This window comes from Anolis sagrei, chromosome 3 (genome assembly GCF_037176765.1).
Source record: "Anolis sagrei isolate rAnoSag1 chromosome 3, rAnoSag1.mat, whole genome shotgun sequence".
Classification (NCBI taxonomy): Eukaryota; Metazoa; Chordata; class Lepidosauria; order Squamata; family Dactyloidae; genus Anolis; species Anolis sagrei.
Genome location: NC_090023.1, coordinates 22,428,705 through 22,446,993, shown reverse-complemented (window position 1 = coordinate 22,446,993; position 18,289 = coordinate 22,428,705). Strand labels below are relative to the sequence as shown.

The 18,289-nt window shown below is 39.2% G+C and overlaps 1 protein-coding gene across 1 annotated transcript in view; it reads right to left on the bottom strand.

Moving 5' to 3' along the window:
• The window catches only part of ARHGAP42 (Rho GTPase activating protein 42), a 201,625-nt gene that overhangs the window by 93,255 nt on the left and 90,081 nt on the right, over positions 1-18,289 (bottom strand). Inside the window, exon 4 of the mRNA XM_060771073.2 lies at positions 5,748-5,819. Within this exon, the coding sequence (XP_060627056.2) occupies positions 5,748-5,819 (72 nt within the window). The remainder of the gene's footprint in view (positions 1-5,747; positions 5,820-18,289) is intronic.

Sequence of the window (18,289 nt, the reverse complement as noted above, 5' to 3'; positions counted from 1 at the left end):
CACTCAATCCCTTCAGTCTTTCAGTCTTCAGTTGAACAGGGGAAAGGGCTATTTTAAAATGTTGCAAATTTCAGAGTGATTTTTATATAATGTAATGCTAACCTAACGCTATGCATTGCTTTCAATGGGGCCCTCAGCTACTGTTCCCCTGCTTGTAATGTCTGTGTTTCATTCTATTGGAATTAACTTTTCAAATACTTTACTACAAATCCAGATCAGTCATGAAAATTTCAGCTATACAGATTGAACGTAGCCCATGAGGATCCCCCAAAGTTGCGACACATGTTCATGATTTGGCTGAAGGCTTTTCATTTATTTATTTATTTTTGTCATGTCAGGAGCGACTTGGGAGACTGCAAGTCACTTCTGGTGTGAGAGAATTGGCCGTCTGCAAGGATGTTGCCCAGGGGACACCCAGATGATTTGACGTTTTTATCATCCTTGTGGAAGGCTTCTCTCATGTCCCCACATGAGGAGCTGGAGCTGATAGAGGGAGCTCATCCACCTCTCCCCGGATTTGAACCTGTGACCTGTCGGTCTTCAGTCCTGCCAGCACAGGGGTTTAATCCACTGCACCATTGGGGGCTCTGGCTGAAGGATTAATGAAAGAACATAATGTGCCATGACCATGCAGGTATAGCTAGCCTATTCACCTAATATGCAAAAGGAGAAATTGAGTACTAGACATTTCAAGGAGGTGAGTTCTGCCTAACCAATGTACTTCCCAATAGATTTTTTTCTGCAATTCTGACATAATGCTTCTCCAGTTTAATTTTCCATGACAATGTAAACTGTGAAATGAAATCACACATACAGTTTTCAGTGGAAAAAAAATCTCCTAAGTGATTTCCTGTCCAGTCCACCAAAAATGGGTTAGCTATACCAACCATACTATTATGACAGACCTTCCTCTGCCAACAGGTTTTTGGGGAAGGGTAAGGGGAGGCTCCGGGGAGGGTGGGTGGGATTGGGGAGGGATATGAGTTTTAAATGCCATTTTAATGTATTTGCTGTATTTTAATTCTGTTTTTACCACACTGTTACTATTTAATGGTTTTTTAACTTTTGTATTGCTTTTTTAAAACTATTTAGTGTGGATAGATGTTAGCAGCCTTGAGTCCCCATAGGGAGAAAGGTGACATATAAATAAAGATAACAACAACAACAACAACTTATGTCACAAGTACCACCTACCAGTAGTAAAGAATGGTAATCATAAATCATAAATCTGCAAAGGTAGTGGAAAATGAACACACAAAAATACTGTGGGACTTTGGAATCCAGAACCCAGTTTTGGAACACAATACACCAGACATTACGATTGTGGAAAAGAAAAAACTTTGGATTATTGATGTCACCATACCAGGTGACAGTCACATTGAGGAAAAAACATAGGAAAAAAGCAGCCGTTATCAGGACCTCAAAATCGAACTGCAAAGGCTCTAGCATAAACCAGTACAGGTGGTCCTAGTGGTCACTGGCGCACTGGGTGTATGCCAAAATATCTCAGCCAGCATTTGGAAACAATAAACATTGACAAAATCACAATCTGTCTACTGCAGAAGGCCACCTTACTTGGATCTGCGCGCATCATTTGGAAATACATCACACAGTCCTAGACGCTTTGGAAGTGTTCGAAATCCAGCATATATATCTCATTTGAAATCCAGCATATATATCTTGTTTGTTGTGACATACTGTGTTTTTGTGTCAGTAAAGTAATAATAATAATATGTTTGAATGCAAGCATTAATTTAGATTATTTCCAGTTGCATGAATGAGTCCCTGGTTTAAAAGAGAAGTGTGGGAATACTGTGACCCTTCAAGTTTTGTCAAACCAAAACTTACAGAATTCCTCACCATTCTCTATGCTGACTACAGCTGATGGGAGCTCCACTTCAACATCATCTGTAGAGCTACATTTTTCACAATCTGAAGCTCACTCTGATGTCAGCAATAGGCATGTACATAAATAAAGAAATCCAGAACAGATTTAATTGTTATATATTCTTAGGACATTCTGAAGTCACTTGAACTTTTTTAAAAATTAAGGATAATTACATAATTATCATAGAACTTATTCTCTGTAGCTACCTTCTCTATTACAATTTATGGTAATTGTTGTTTTTTATATATGTTAACACTTTTGAAATGTCAGTAATGATTTAATTTTGCCATCAATGTATATAAATTGAGTTATTAAAGTCTGCATTCTAAGTTAATATCTTAAAACATTCTTTTCTCTGGTGGTGAAGAAACTATAGCATCACCTATTAAATATTAAAGCATGTATAGTCTAAAAATGTAAATTATGGATGCCAAGCCATGGAGGTATTACTATCTTGGAAACATGATTTATTTCTGTCACTGAAGAAACTTTATGATTTGGGAGGTTTACTTTTAATATCTGAAACCACATCTCATCAACAACTCAGATTGCTGACTTCCCAAACATCATGGCATCAAATAAGACTCCAAACAATAACTCAGTACCAGTATATGCTTCCGTCCGAATAACTCATTATTTTACAGCAGGATTCCAAAATAAGAAACACTTTTTACAAATGCTGGAAAAATATGCATTTTGGATTGACTTATTCATGGGTCAATGTAAGTACTGTACCACTCTTGTAAAAAAGGAATGAAACTGGAAAACTTAGTCTAGCCTGGGAGAGTCTAAAAGATGCTGCAACCTCTCTACTCTCTCCATCACGACACAGTCTCTGGCTTTTCGAATGTCTGGGTGAGAAAATGGTAATGGCCGCCAGAAGCATCTGGACTTCCGAGGCGATGCTGGTGTTTTCATCTCCCCACAAAAGAACCCTTGACTTGGGATTGTGGCGCAGCTGGCTGAATGTCAGCTGCATTAAGATCACTCTGACCAAAAAGGTCATGAGTTCGAAGCCAGCCCGGGTTGGAGTGGGTTTCCAACCAATTGTGTGTAGCCTGTTGTCGACCTTTGCAACCCGAAAGACAGTTGCATCTGTCAAGTAGGAAAATAAGTTACCACCTTAAAGTGTGGGGAGGCTAAATTAACTGATTTATGAGGCCATAAAGAAGACTCCAGCAAAGCATTCCAGCGGGGAAGCATGCAGGGAATGCGGAAGTGCTTCATCAGCATTGCAGATGAAAGCGACAGCTCCCCTGGTGGCCAGAAAAAGTTAAATAGCCTCTGTCTATGTCTGTATATGTTTGTATGTCAAAAATTGGCATTGAATGTTTGCCATATATGTGTACACTGTAATCCGCCAAGTCCCCTGCGGGGTGAGAAGGGCGGAATATAAACGCTGTAAATAAATAAATAAATTGACTTATCCATGAGACATATCAAAATCCATAATTTTGACTACAAACCTGTCCTTGATCTACACATGATGTTGACTTATAAAAGAATGTATGGTGTAATCTAATTAAACAAAATACAAATTACTAAATGGTAAAATGGACATCAAATCTTTAATTTATGCAGCTATGAGTGTTCAAGTCACCTGATGACTTATGATGACACCATGAATTTCAAAGAAGTTTCTCTAGCAAAGAGTGGTTTGCTCATTTCTTTCCTCTGAAATATAGCCTACAGTGGTGGTCTCTCACGGAAGTACTAACCAGTGGTTAAAAAGGCTGATACTGCCTTTTCCTTCACGTTGACCACAAGTTCACTAAAGGAATTTCTTTGGAGCATATAACGCTTCCCAACTGTTTCAACCTCATAAATGTGTTTTCCTTGTAACAGCTACATTTTTTCCTTGTAAATGGTAAAATGTTGTCAGTCACTTAAGTTAGTGGACTTCAGTTGAAACAATAGCACCACCGGTTTTGTTGCAACACTTATTAGGAACTGAAGTTTACATTTGCTGGACCAGTCTACAATCTATCTTGTCCATCCCAAACTATTCATCCAGACATTTCTGAGAAGGTCACAAGCAGTACAAAATATGAGCAGATATGTAATCTGTCCCCTGCATCTCATATACTGGTTTCATTCATTTTGACTGAGCTGTTCTATGCTAATTCTCTGTATGTTTTTATGTTAGGTTTTTGATGTTTATTTTTATTGATTAGGTCTAATTTTTTTGCATATTTTATATGTTATGTTTGAACTGTTGTAGCCTTGTAAGCTGCCCTGAGTCCCTTTTTGGAGATGGGGCGTGATATAAATAAAGTGGCTGTTGTTGTTGTTATTATTATTATTATTCTGCATTGGACTTTCAGTGTTTGTTAGCCACATCAGCCTTAATAAATGTATTCTTTACCTATGCTCCACATCCTCAAATTATATGACATCAGCCACTTAATAAATCTATAACTTGACCAATTTGGTCACTCTCTACTCGTTTTCTCCTCACCACGCTGTATGATAAGTGCCTTCAAGTCACCTGTTGTCTTATGGAGACCCATTAATTTCATAGGGTTTTAAGGCCAGGAATACTCAGAGGTGGTTTCCCTCCTCTGAAAAATAGCCTACAGCACCTAGAATTCGTTGGTGGTCTCCCATTCAAATACTAACCAGAGCTGACCCTGTTTGTTCTTCCAGTTCAGAGGGGATATACTGCCTTTAGGATAGGTAGGCCCACCAGAGTCCTGTAAATTGTCCTCAAGAACACATACCTATTTATTACGACACATCAGTTACTTGGAGGAACCAGCTCTTTCAGGCTCCACTGCTTATCTACAGAATTACCTGAAGGCATTTTTTGCTCACTACAACCTACCAAGTGAGCAGTTATTATTAGTTCTACATATGTATCCTATTTCTATAGTTTTAAGAAAAACTCTACAAATAATGCAGAATTGCAAAACTCTAAATACTTCAAATGACTGGTGGTACCCTTTAAAAGATCCCTGTCATGTTAAGAAGAATATTTCATTGAATGTGTTTTTATAATGGCTGTTTTTCTACATACCAAAAGGGTTTATTAATTTTTTTTGCAAATGCAGGAGCAGACCATTTTGTAGTTCCCTAACTGATACAACCCTTCCAGCTTACTCTACTATTTCATTCTGTAACTTATAAATCACAATATTCAGAACAGGAGTTATGTACATCATCCCTTTGACCTAAAATAAGCACCTCTGGAAAACTTACAAGTCAGCTATAACAATGATAACCATCTCTTTTCTGTCTTCAGAACATCTAACCAGTTTTTAACACATGCATGTTCACACAGAAAATGGATAATATTTAAACACTGTCGAAATAAAAGGCAATATGGATAGATTAAAAATGACAGTTCCCACTCAATAAAACCCCACTTTCCAAGCCAAGCTGTAACTAATAGTCCCCTTGAATAAAAAGATCTATTGCCAAAGGCAACAGTGATTATCCATGTCAGATTCCGATATTTGTTTTTGTATTTGATTAAGAACACCTTATTATAACATCTGAACCTAGACGAACTGCTGCCATGTTTGATCTGGTTTAGTGAAAGAAGCCAAACTTTAGATCACTTTTTTTACAATTTGGTCATTTCAACTAATAACTATTAAGATTAACCACAGTTTAGAGTTCCGCCAATGTAGGAAATGGCAGTTAAGACAAAACAGAAGTGCTTTATATTGACTTCCAGTCCTTTCCTTGTAGCTGCACTGGGAGTCAATAGGTGCAATGATAGTGGTAATTCTCCCCAAGTGTCATAGTACAGCGCAATGTCCAAATGCAACTATTTACAGAACTAGATATTAAATATTACGCAAACAGTGTATGACCTATCTGTAAGCTTTGTAAACATTTTTAGTAAGCAACTTACTTTTGCTGCACCTATCTGTTCTTTACGAAATTTCTCCAGAGGTGCTATTAAAACATCATTAGCATTCTGGATCTGAAATGAAAAAGAGAATCACATTTAATTTTAGGACAGAAAAGTCTTTTGTTGTTGTTGTTGTTGTTGTTGTTGTTGTTGTTGTTGTTGTTGCTGTTGCTGTTGCTGCTGCTGTATTTGTGTGCATTTTAAAAAAATGTTTTTGTTAAGTTTCAACAAAAACAACAATGTATAATCAAAAAGGACAAAGAAAAAGAAGACAATAAAACTAGCCAAACATAACATAATACTATTAAAAATAAAAATAAAGACACTTCTATCAATACATATACAGGCAGTCCACAGATAGGTTCTGTAGGTTAGTTCTTAAGTAGAAGTTATAAGTCAGAACAGGTAGATATTACCGCTATGCAAAACTTCATTAGCAATTAGTTTTTTATTTGTAATACATTAAATTCATATATACGGAGTAATATTTAGAAACACAACGGGCAGCCACACAAAAAAACTTTTAAACCTTTTTAAAAGGTTTAAAACACTGACATATGAAATTTGGATGAGTTATGTAACTCTCGTACATGGCTCCAGGTCTTTGTTGCAGGTACCACTTCTTCCCCAAAAGGGCTGGGTTTGGTTCCCCCAAAGAGCCCTGAGTAGGATGGTGAGGCTGGAACTGAGGAAGAAGCCCTGCTCTTTCCCTCATAGTTACTGTCTCAAACTTAATTTCCCAGAATTTTGCTGATCTCCTTGTGCCATCACCTAAAGGGATTTTGAGATAAATGATGAGGATTGTTGGAAGTTGAATAAACCCTGTAAGGTAGGCTAAGTTGAGAATGGGAAACGTAATGTTGGTGGTCAGGAAAAGAGATTTAAAGATGGGCTTACAGTCAACCTTAAAATCTGTGGCATAGAAACTGAGAACTGGGAAGCTCTGGCCCTTGAGCGTTCCAATTGGAGGTCAGCTGTGACCAGTAGTGCTGCAGAATTAGAAGAGGCACGAATGGAGGGGGAAAGGGAAAACATGCTGTAACGACACCACCAGTTGTAGGGATGTTACTGATTTGTCGGAGTCTCCTACAATTTGTAATGAATCCACAAATTTGATAACACAGCCACTCGCCTGTAATATTTTGTTTATCTTCCTTTGATGTGTAGCGCAGCTTGACTTGAAAGTATTTGAAACAGAGGCTTGGATTTAAGAGAAACTGTAATATGTTTATTGAAGTATAGAAGCTTAATGGTTTTAATGTTTCTTACTCCTAAAGGTACATTCCTTTAAGTGGTTACATTTATAACCTTTCATAAAGCAACTCTTAAGAGGACTGTTCTTTCCACTAGACAGGTTTAAAACTTATTTCCTTCAAAATGTGTTTTTTTCCTTAAGAGATCACTCCAGGTACTAGCCTATTCTTTCCCTCTGTTATCTCTGTTACAGTAAAGATTCTTACTGGGGTTCTCTTCCCTTTTTTCCAAACCCTAACTGCTAATCTAAATAAGTCAACTTGGCCTATCTAAACCACACAAACTAAAAGCCTAAACCTTCCTGATTCTCAACACAGTAGAACCAACTTTCCCTGCGGTTCTCTGACCACAGACTGCCTATTTAAAATGCCTGCTCTTGCCAAGTAACAGTTGGCTTCTCCCCTTTTACCATGGCAACCCATCTCAGAGTGAGTTGAGCTTGCTACCATCCTCCAGTTATGCTATTTTAAATACTTACCCCTTTAAACACCTACCTATAATTATATATGACTGTAGGTTAAAATTCACACTTCACCACACATGCCAATAGGAAGGCACAACATGCCAACCCTGACCGGGACCACCTTTCACTTGGAAACCAATATCCTCACTGCGAGAGAACATGTGGATCAAGAATAGGGCTCCACAGCCACCTACAGATCCACTGCCAAGACACTATACTTGGAGGACTATCATCTTCGGGCTACAAGGGATCGCCTAAGTAAGTAAGTAACCCTCAAGGGAAGAGGGTTACTTACTATGCATGAATAGGAGCGTAGTGTCTAGATCTAGGGAAGTAATGCTACCCCTCTATTCCGCTTTGGTTAGACCACACCTGGAATACTGTGTCCAGTTCTGGGCACCACAATTCAAGAGAGATATTGACAAGCTGGAATGTGTCCAGAGGAGGGCGACTAAAATGATCAAGGGTCTGGAGAACAAGCCCTATGAGGAACGGCTTAAGGAGCTGGGCATGTTTAGCCTGAAGAAGAGAAGGCCGAGAGGAGATATGATAGCCATGTATAAATATGTGAGAGGAAGCCACAGGGAGGAGGGAGCAAGCTTGAATGATGGACAATGAATTCACTATGACGACTGACCATTGTTATTATGTGATTGCATTTTGCTATTATAACGTTTTAATTGAATATGTTATATGATGTTTTAATGATTGTTTTGTGATTTTATTGTTGGAAACCGGCCCGAGTCCCCCGTCTCTTCTTAGCCTGAAGAAGAGACGGCTGGGAGGAGACATGATGGCCATGTATAAATATGTGAGGGGAAGTCATAGGGAGGAGGGAGCAAGCTTATTTTCAGTTGCCCTGGAGAATAGGATGTAGAACAATGGCTTCAAACTACAAAAGAGGAGATTCCATCTGAACATGAGGAAGAACTTCCTGACTGTGAGAGCCGTTCAGCAGTGGAACTCTCTGCCCCGGAGTGTGGTGGAGGCTCCTTCGTTGGAAGCTTTTAAACAGAGGCTGGATGGCCATCTGTCAGGGGTGATTTGAATGCAACATTCCTGCTTCTTGGCAGGGGGTTGGACTGAATGGCCCACGAGGTCTCTTCCAACTCTGATTCTATGATTCTATGATAGGGGTGGATGAGCAGAACAGCCTACCAAATAGACAGAGTCCCTGAGAAAAATGGGTCTTTAAGCTGCCTCCCCATAACTAAGTAGCAGAATTATGCAAGTATTCAATTACATAAATAATTTATGCAACTAACTTTTAAATAATGAATTTGGGTTCGCTGGGGGAAGAAAATTAATTTGTATAAAGAAGCCTGAATAAAATATATATTCTAAAGATGATTTTTCCCCTCCTAAATTAAGGAGTTTCCCACCACAATATATTCTCTTGCCAACTATTGTGTTTCCCTCCTCTTCATTTATTACTAGCAACCTCTCTGGATGGACAATCTAAATAGTCATTCCATCTGTCTCAAGATTTGGCATTTTGTAAGACTGAAACAGCCTTTTTTAAAAACCTTATAAATATTTGAAGAAGGAAAAAACATTTTTACGCTTAAGCTCCCAGAACTGTAGTTATTTTAAAGTAATTAAGTTTTAGTATGGAACACTTGTGTATTTCAGTGCTAATTGTAGGATGCGGTGGCAAGACTAGTGTTGGAAGCAATGTTTAATATAGTTATCCCCTTGCAAACCCCAATACCATTTCTAGTTGGAGAACAATTTCTTTCTGTTATAATCACCCTCTAAGCTCATGAGCACTTAATATGCCAAATGAACTGTTAAGGGTATTTTGATAGCTGGTGCTTAAAGCCGGGCTGCTGAAGTGGGAAAGAGATGTTAACATATTAGTAATGACTCTTAAAATCAATTACAAACTGCAGCCTTGCACATGTGAAGCAAGAAAGTGACTTTGGATAATGCACATGAAGTCAGTAGAGCCTCTTTGTACTATTTGATTTGTGTTTAACGGTCTATTCACAACTTTTAACATAAATGTAGTGTTTTTTTTAACTGGAGATGGTAAATCCTAAGAAGATACCACATATCCTTTAAGTGATGGCTTGGGAAATATTATTAGTTACGCTCTTTCGCCATGACTATGGAAAAGTCACTGTTTGGAATTATCTCAGTAATTTACCAGATTTTTTAATCTATTTCTTCAACTAACCAGATTTTCCTCAAATTCAGCACTGAGTTAAATACAGTCACTTCTCCACATTTGTGGGTTTTACTTTTGCAGATTTAATTACAGTAGAGTCTTGCTTATCCAACATAAACAGGCCAGCAGAACGTTGGATAAGCAAAAATGTTGGATAATAAGGAGGAATTAAGGGAAAAAGCTTATTAAATGTCAAATGACGTTATGATTTTACAAATTAAGTTAGTTTGTTATACCACAAACTGACAGAAAAAGCAGTTCAATACATGGTAACGTTATGTAGTAATTAATTATTTTACAAATTTAGCACCAAAATGTCACAATGTATTGAAACAGCTGTGGTTCCAGCAGGCCCGTAACCAGGATTTCATTTGGGGGGGGGGGGGTGAATTTTTTTCAGGGGGGGTTTCGGGGGGGTTGAGTTTCGGGGGGGGGCTGAGTCTGAGTGAAAGAGGGTCTACCCTAGCAAACCTTTTGTATCATTACCCCAATACCCCCATGCATATGGGATATATTGAGTATGGTGATCAGATCATGATATGAATAAACATAACAGTTTAAGTAATGCACCAATAAGGCCTTTTAGCGAACCACCATGAGAATTTCGGGGGGGGGGGGGCTGAAGCCCCCCGAGCCCCCCCCCCCCCCCCCCGGGTTCCAGGCAGGAGGCACAGTCTCCTACAGAATATTGGATGAGCCAAGTTTGGTTAAGCAAGACTCTACTGTATATGCAGATTTTATTCATATGTTCCTTCTAGGAGTATCTGGGTCCTACAGCACCATTCTATTGTCAATTTACAATGGAAACTGAACTTTATAGTTGTGCTGGAGGACCTACTGTTTCCTGCTGAGATTCCTACTGTTCTTCTCAGGTTAACAAAAAAAAATATTTTGAATTGTATTTTTTCCATTTCATGGGGGCCCTACATCCCCATCCCCTACAAAGGCGGAGGTTCTATTTTATATGGTATAGAGCACTGGGGCTCTAGAATTATTTATTTTATTTATTTCATATTCTTCTATCCCGCCCTTTTCCCCACAAAGGGGACTCAGGGTGGCCTCACATAGGCATCAACGATGCTTGCAATGTATACACCATAAAAATACAATTAAAACAGTAAAACAGTAAAAACATCTTTAAAACATCGTACAAATCAGCCAATAAATTCATTTAACAATAATATTAGTGTGCCAGAAAAACCAAAAATCAAGCCAGGATTCCAATGTCGCAAACCCAAATTCTTTTCGATTTGTCACTTCATCTAATCAAATGCCTGGCCACAGAGCCAGGTCTTCAGTTGTCTTCTAAAGGACAGGAGGGAGGTAGCTAACCTGATGTCCTTAGGGAGGGAGTTCCACAGACGGGGGGACACTGCCAAGAAGGCCCTGTCTCTCGTCCCCACCAATCACATTTGTGAGAATGGTGGGATTGAGAGCAGGGCCTCTCCTGATGATCTTAAGCTTCGTGATGGTTCATAGTAGAAGATACGTTCAGACAAGTAATCTGGACTAGAACTGTTTAGGGCTTTAAAGGTTAAAACCAGCACTTTGAATTGTGCCTGGAAGCCAATCGGCAGCCAGTGGAGCTAGCGCAACAAAGGAGTAGTGTGGTTCCTGTACGCCGCTCCAGTTAACAACCTGGCTGCCAACCGTTGGACTAATTGAAGCTTCCGAGAAGTTTTCAAAGGCAACCCCACGTAGAGAACATTGCAGTAGTCTATTCTGGATGTAACCAGAGCGTGGACCACCATGGCCAAGTCAGACTTCCCAAGGAAAGGGTGCAGCTGGAGCACAAGTTTTAATTGTGCAAAAGCTCTCCCGGCCACTGATGAGACCTAGGGTTTCAAGCTCAGCCTGTGTCACATCCACATTTCAACAGAATTCACCACATTTCACTTCATCACATTCAGAAAGACAGACAGAACTCCTGCATCAGAATAAATATTAAAATTGGAGAGAGAGAAAATGCCACCTGGCTATGTTTTTATGCAGGGCAATCTATGTCAGTCAGGCCTGTAGCGAGGGGGTGGTTTTAGGAGTTCAAACCCTCCCCGAAATGTTTCAGATTTTTTTAAAAAACCTAGTTTACTCATGAATTTTAACTGGTTAACCAAATCCCCATGCTAAGTCTATGAGAAGCAAAAAAATTAAGAGTCCCTCCAGAACTGTAAGCACTATCTCAAGCAAATATTGACAATTTATTCACACTGTCATTACTTGCAGCAATAGCCAATGGAGTGAAGCAACCAAGGTGTGTGTGTGTGTGTTGAATGCTCTCATTAAGGAGGCTAGACTTGGTGGAGGTGGTTGACAGGGGCAGACCTGCAGGCTATTGAAGGTTGCTCTGCCCCTGCTGTGCTCTTTGCTTCAGCGTGAGCTAGGAGGCAGGTTTCAACCCCACCCCACCCCAAATTTTCAACCCTCCCCGAAATTTTCAACCCCCCCAAATTTTCAACCCCCCCCCCAAATGTCAACCCTCCCCGAAATTTTTTTCTGGCTACGGCCCTGATGTCAGTGTTTTTGAAAGACAGCATGAGGAGACACAACCTTTTGATACCCAGGTCAGATCAATTTCTTTCTTTCATTTGATAGGCTCTCCCTTGCTGTCCTCTCTATTTCAGAAGGGAAATACTGGATAATATTTATTCTGTTCCAGGCAGCATTTTTATTTTCATTTTGCCAGGCTGATAGGCATTTAATGCTACATTAAATGTGCAACCATTTTAAACAAAATCATAATGGAACTCAATATGATTTAAGCACTTGAAAATAAAAGAAATGGAATAAACCATTCAATTAGTTCTTACTATAATTGAATTTTGTAGGCATTGAAAAGGAAGCTGTTGTTGTCTACCAATTAATTTAATGATGGATAATATTTTTTGGACATGGCATCATCTATGTATTAGGCTTGTACATTTTGGCTAAACCCTGCGTTTCTGCTGGCCAGATTCCAATAGACCCCCATATCCATTTTCACATGACTCTAGAAGACAGGTAGGTAGCTGGATAGCTGTATTTGGTCCATAGCCGAAAAATGTGGCTAGATCCTGCCCACTAGCGGCAATGGGAAACTTATGAGGCTCCCCTTTCCGTTTCTGGGAGCCTTTCCTTTTTTTCCTTCAAGGCAGCCTGGGTGTCAGCAAAGGGGTTAAGAAAGCACTATATCCAGCCCATTATGGTGGGGGGAGGGAATACTTCCCACAGCTCCCCTTCCATATCCTTCATTAAGACCTGGATTAATATAATCAAAATTAAGATAATACTCTTCCTGGGATCCTTTCCCTTCAGTCTGTAGAGGAGACCAGGTTTAAAGCTTTGTTAAAGCTGTTTCTTTCTACTCTAGAGGAGACAGGCTGCAGATGCATTCACTCTCTCCCTGCATGCAGGAGGCTTCCCATTTCTCAGGAAAGAAAGAGCAATCAACCTGGAGCTATCTCCCTGGGCTTCCTTTAAAGACTCTTTTTGCTTTACTGCAGGTCCTGTCTGGAATGAGCATGCTTCAATCTCTGGGTTTAATGCTTCTTTAAAGCTGTTTCTACTTTCTACTCTAGAGGAGAAGTAATTAGGTGGCAGCAGTTTTCATAGAACGAGGATTTTCTTTATGTTTGGTGAGATTTATTATTATTATCTTTTACAAGTATCTGAAGGAGAGAAAGGGAAGGAGGGAAAAAAAGCTAAAAGGGTGACTTTCCCAAGTGCCCCATCCACCTGTCCATGCATGTTCCCAACTCCCAGTCAATTTTACTAAATAAAAAGAATTGAGAAAATAAAGGAAAATCAAAAAGATTAAACGGTGGTGCCGAATTGGGGAGAAGAAGTCAAGATCGGCTACCTCGTGGTTCTGTTATGGTCGGGAATTTGTGATGGCTGGTCGCTTGCCGTTATGGACATCTGAACAAACCAAAGATGTTGGATTGGCTGAAGGAAACAGTTAAAATGGATCTGAGCTCAATCTACTATGTATGGTAATGACATCTGCAATAATAACTGTGGTTTCAGTTCATCTGACTGAGAACCAACGCTGCACTGAGTCATATATATCCCCCCCCCCCAATTTACTAAAGAGCCCCTAAAGCCTCTCTGTATGGTTCTTCCATGCTTTACATCCATTTAACCAAATGCAAAATGGAAACTGCAGAGCTAGGAACCCAGGCAGGTCTTAATAATGATGACACCATATTGTTTCTGGCTAAGGGGATGTATCCAGATGCTTCTCCATGTGTGCAATTCACTGTAAAGCTCACGTGGAGTCACTTCAGGTGATTTTCAGTAAGTCAAAGGAAGACTTTAGGCACTGCAAGGGGAGGAAAGAAGGGCATGTCAATCCCTTGAAAAAGGGTTTTTCTGCATATAAGGTAAACTTAGATATGTGAAAATTCCTAATAGAATTTGAACCATAATGTCACATTTTGATATCTATTCTGATTCAACACTGATCTGGCACAAAATGTTTTTGTATCACACCAGTATAAAGGATACATTTGTGTAGCTTGGACCAATGTCTAGAATACATAATGCTTGCTAGGTCAATTTCTTTGTATTTCATGGCAACAGCTTCCAGAAAGATATCTATGGTAAGCTGTCACAACAAACATTCCAGGAAGCCTTGCAGCACCAAGGTCACAAAGATTTATTATTATGGCACAAGCCTTCATTGCCTATTTCTTGCATCATTAGATGAGTAAGTATTAACCCTACTTGACAGGTATATAGCTTTACACAGATTTACCACAGACTAGATTTTTTGCATTTCACTGTCATTTGAGAACAGCAGGGGTTGTTTTTTTTAACTTCATCTCTACTGATGCAGAACTTATGAGCAAAAAGAAAACAGACTCAAAAGATGACCAGGAATAACATTCAATTCATCTGATGAAAGGGACTCCAGACCATGAAACATATGCCACAATGATAAATTTATTCATCTTGTGCCAGAAGACTTTGTTTTATGCTGCCCAAATCAAGATCAACCTCCCCCCCCCCCACAAAAACACCCTGTAGTATGTTCAGCTGGTCACAAGGATTCTCTGTGCCAAGTTCGGTCCCAGTCCATCATCGGTGGGGTTCGGAGTGGTCTTTGATTTCAGGTGAACTATAAATCCCATTACCTACAACTAACAAATGCCAAGGCCAATTCCACCCCAAAGTCCACCAGTACATAGAAAAGGGTTATGAGAGAGGCAGTGGACGGGGTCATGCAAATTCCACAGCAATTGAGAAAGAAAGGAATCCTGGGAGGTGTCTTTGGTGGGGGGAAAACAGAAAATCTAGGCTGAAATGGTCCCTTTATGAAAGCCTTCACTTGGGTGGTGGGCATGCGTGGAGGTCATTGACATGTTCATGGTAACCTGCAATGTCAGTTTGGGGAGGGCCATAAGTGTCTCCTGCTCAGTGGGAACTATAGCTTGCTTTTGGAGGTCGGACTCTGTCTGTATGTGTATGTGTGTGTGTGTGTATAGAAGATAGATAGACAGATGAAATACAGGTTGAGCACCACTTATATGGAATTTCAAAATCTGAAAATGTCCACATGGGTTGATGAGATGATGATCTCCCTTTGCTTTTTGATGGTTCAATGTACACCAACTATGTTTTATGCATACAATTATTACAACAATTGTATATAAAATTACCTTCCAGCTATGGGTATAAGGTTTATATGAAACATAAATGAAATTTGTGTTTAGATGGGTCCCATCATAATGATATTTTATTATGTATGTATATCCAAGTATAGGCACTTCAAAATCTGAAAAAAAAATATCCAAAATTCAAAACATTTCTAATAAAGGATATTCAACCTGTAGTTTCTGCAAAATGCTACTTGCCCCCAAGAAACTTACCATCTAAAAACCTTGGTTAGCATTTTATGTTCTAAAGCCTGAAAAAACATATTAGGAGAATAAAGTTTTGCTATTCATTATCCTTACATTGAGTGCCACTGACCTGCAAAAATACTGTTTGGGGTTAAGGAACCACAGCAGAAAGCATGCATGCAAGCAGAACTTTTGAAAGGGAAGAATGTACTTGAAAATTGTGTCTTACAGAGAGCTTTCATGAATGGACATGTCCAGGCAGCCAGCCAAAATCAGCATCGTTGTTTGTAATGGTATGAAGCCCGGGGGCCTTAAACTTGAGACTACTGTGCAACTCTGCATTCAGGAAAGGCAAGACACAGGTTTACATAACACGGATCATCAAATATCCTGGAAGCGGAGCAAAAGTGTGTTAAATATAATATGAAGGGATGATCCAGTAGAGATTTACAGACTGGACTGGGCCCTCATGGGAACCTTTTCTAGACTCCAGCAAGCCTAGGTTCTTAAATCAAGCTGTCTTATGCATTGTCCACAGCTCTACTCACAGCAAGAAAGAAAATGTATTACAGGATTTAAAGGAAATAGATATCGCAGACACACCTTATGGATCTTTTGAATTTTGACTCAAAGTGTCCTATATCAGAAAGCATACACTCCAGAATGATCACAGCCTTATTGCTAATAGGGGCCACCAAGGCCCTCCATATCCACGGATTCAATCATCTGCGGCTATCATGCACAAACTAACTATTTCTACATCAAGAGATAACAGAACTGGGATCACTAGGCAAAGTTATCCTAAAACCTGATACAAAATTAATTTAGAAGCAGTTCACCCCCTTCCCAATCTAAACAGCACTTACATTTGCATACATTGATATATATAACCATAGCAAGGATCTATATGGATGAGAGTACAGTGGGATTTGATTCTAGAACCCCATGGAGGCCCAAGTACCATTATATGCAATGACATAGTAAAACGAAGTACCAAAGCCAAAGTTTGCTTTTTGGAATTTTAAAAAAAACTTACAATATTTTCAAGACATGGGTGGCTGATTCCATTGATGTGGATTCTGTGGGTATGGGGGGTCAACTGTATTGCAAGCCCTACCCAGAATTTTCCAAAATCCCAAGTATTCAAATATGACAAAAGTCCCAAAAGAAAAATACTCTGAGTGTATGTGTGGTATCTTCCTCAACCAAATCACCCTTTGAGTTACTACAGCTACTAAAGTTGTATGTGTATGTTTAAACTTATAGATTTAAGTAAATTCTCACAAACTATATGTTTGGTTTTTGCTGTCATTTTGACCCATCATTTATTACTTTTCTCTCACTCTGTTTATATGCAGCAATCACAGTTGATGTATGTGAACTGATAATGGACAGGTTTTGGACAAAGTCCCTGAATGTTGAGTTGAATTTGGATGTGGCCATATTATTGTTAATAATGTTTTAACTGCCTATTTATATTTAACGTTTTAATCAATGTTTCAATTGTGTTTCATCACTATGTTGTGTGTTGGCATCAAATTGTTGCTGGTGTAAGCCACCCTGAGTACCCCCTCGGGGGTTGAGAAGGGCGGGGTAAAAATGTTTGAAATAAATAAATAATAAATAAATATTCTCTAGAGATACCTATTTGAAGCTATTTCATCTATGAATAAATTCTGTTTTCTCCTCAGTATGAGAGAACAGAAATATTCCTATGCAATTCTCACTTATTATCCCTATTACAGTAAATAGAAAATATTCTGTACACAAACACCCACAAAGGGGTTTCTTGCTGAAAAATCATGTTTTTGTGAGTAAAACGTAGATTCCCCTCACCTGACAAAATGTGTCCTCTCTAGACATTTCCTATGTCCTCTAGAATGACTCTATAGTATTCTTAGACTAGAAGTCCTTCATTTCAATAGGGTTTGCTATTATCCACAGTTTTGTGTATCCACACATAGTCCAGGAATGTATCTCCTGTGGATACATGAGTTATACTGTACTCATCTCAGCAAAGAGCTTTGGTGGAAAAGCCATGAAATTCAGAAATAGGATTACTCTTATAAACTGGAAAGAGACAGTGGTTCTACCATTTGGAATCCCATGCCACTATCAGTTTGCACTTTGGCTGAACTCAGCCAAGCAATATTATCTCTCCCACTCCCACAGAGGAAGTGTTTCTAGACAGAGAGCGTGAAGCAGTGCGGTGCACCTTTAAAAAAAGACATAATTTCAAATGCTGTAAGAAGGTGTGCTCTGCTTTGAGGCCTTAGTGAGGGGTGTTCAGTTTCACTCTAATGTGTGCCGTGCTGCTTACCGAGCAAAGTGAAAAGCAATAAAAAAATAATCTTAGTGTATATCATGCTCTGCAATCAATACCATTTGTAATATCTTTTCTGGCAGGGAGGTTGCAAAGGAGTTCTGTGCAGTGAAGTCAAAGCACATCTTTGCACACAGTTTGGACTAAAAGATCAAAAAGATTTCCACGTGGCTCTTTCCACTAAGCTTTGTTTGTAGTGGGGAGGATTAATCATAGCACCGCAGTGGTCAGAAACAAAGAAGTAAAGATTTCAACCTACCCAGGTGTTGGCACAGATACCAAAGGTCTACAAACAAAAGCTTCTTGAGTGACAGTGGGATAGTAATACAAGGGAGAAAAATAAATATATAAAATAACTTCAAAAACTACAGGACTTTTAAAATTTAAGTCTGCATTATTTCCTCCAGATGAAGAATGAATTAGATCTTGATATGGATGTTGAGAATATTCAGTGAGGTGCACCCTTATTACACTATCTGGGAACAGTATCTTGGTGTACAGGATCAACATGAT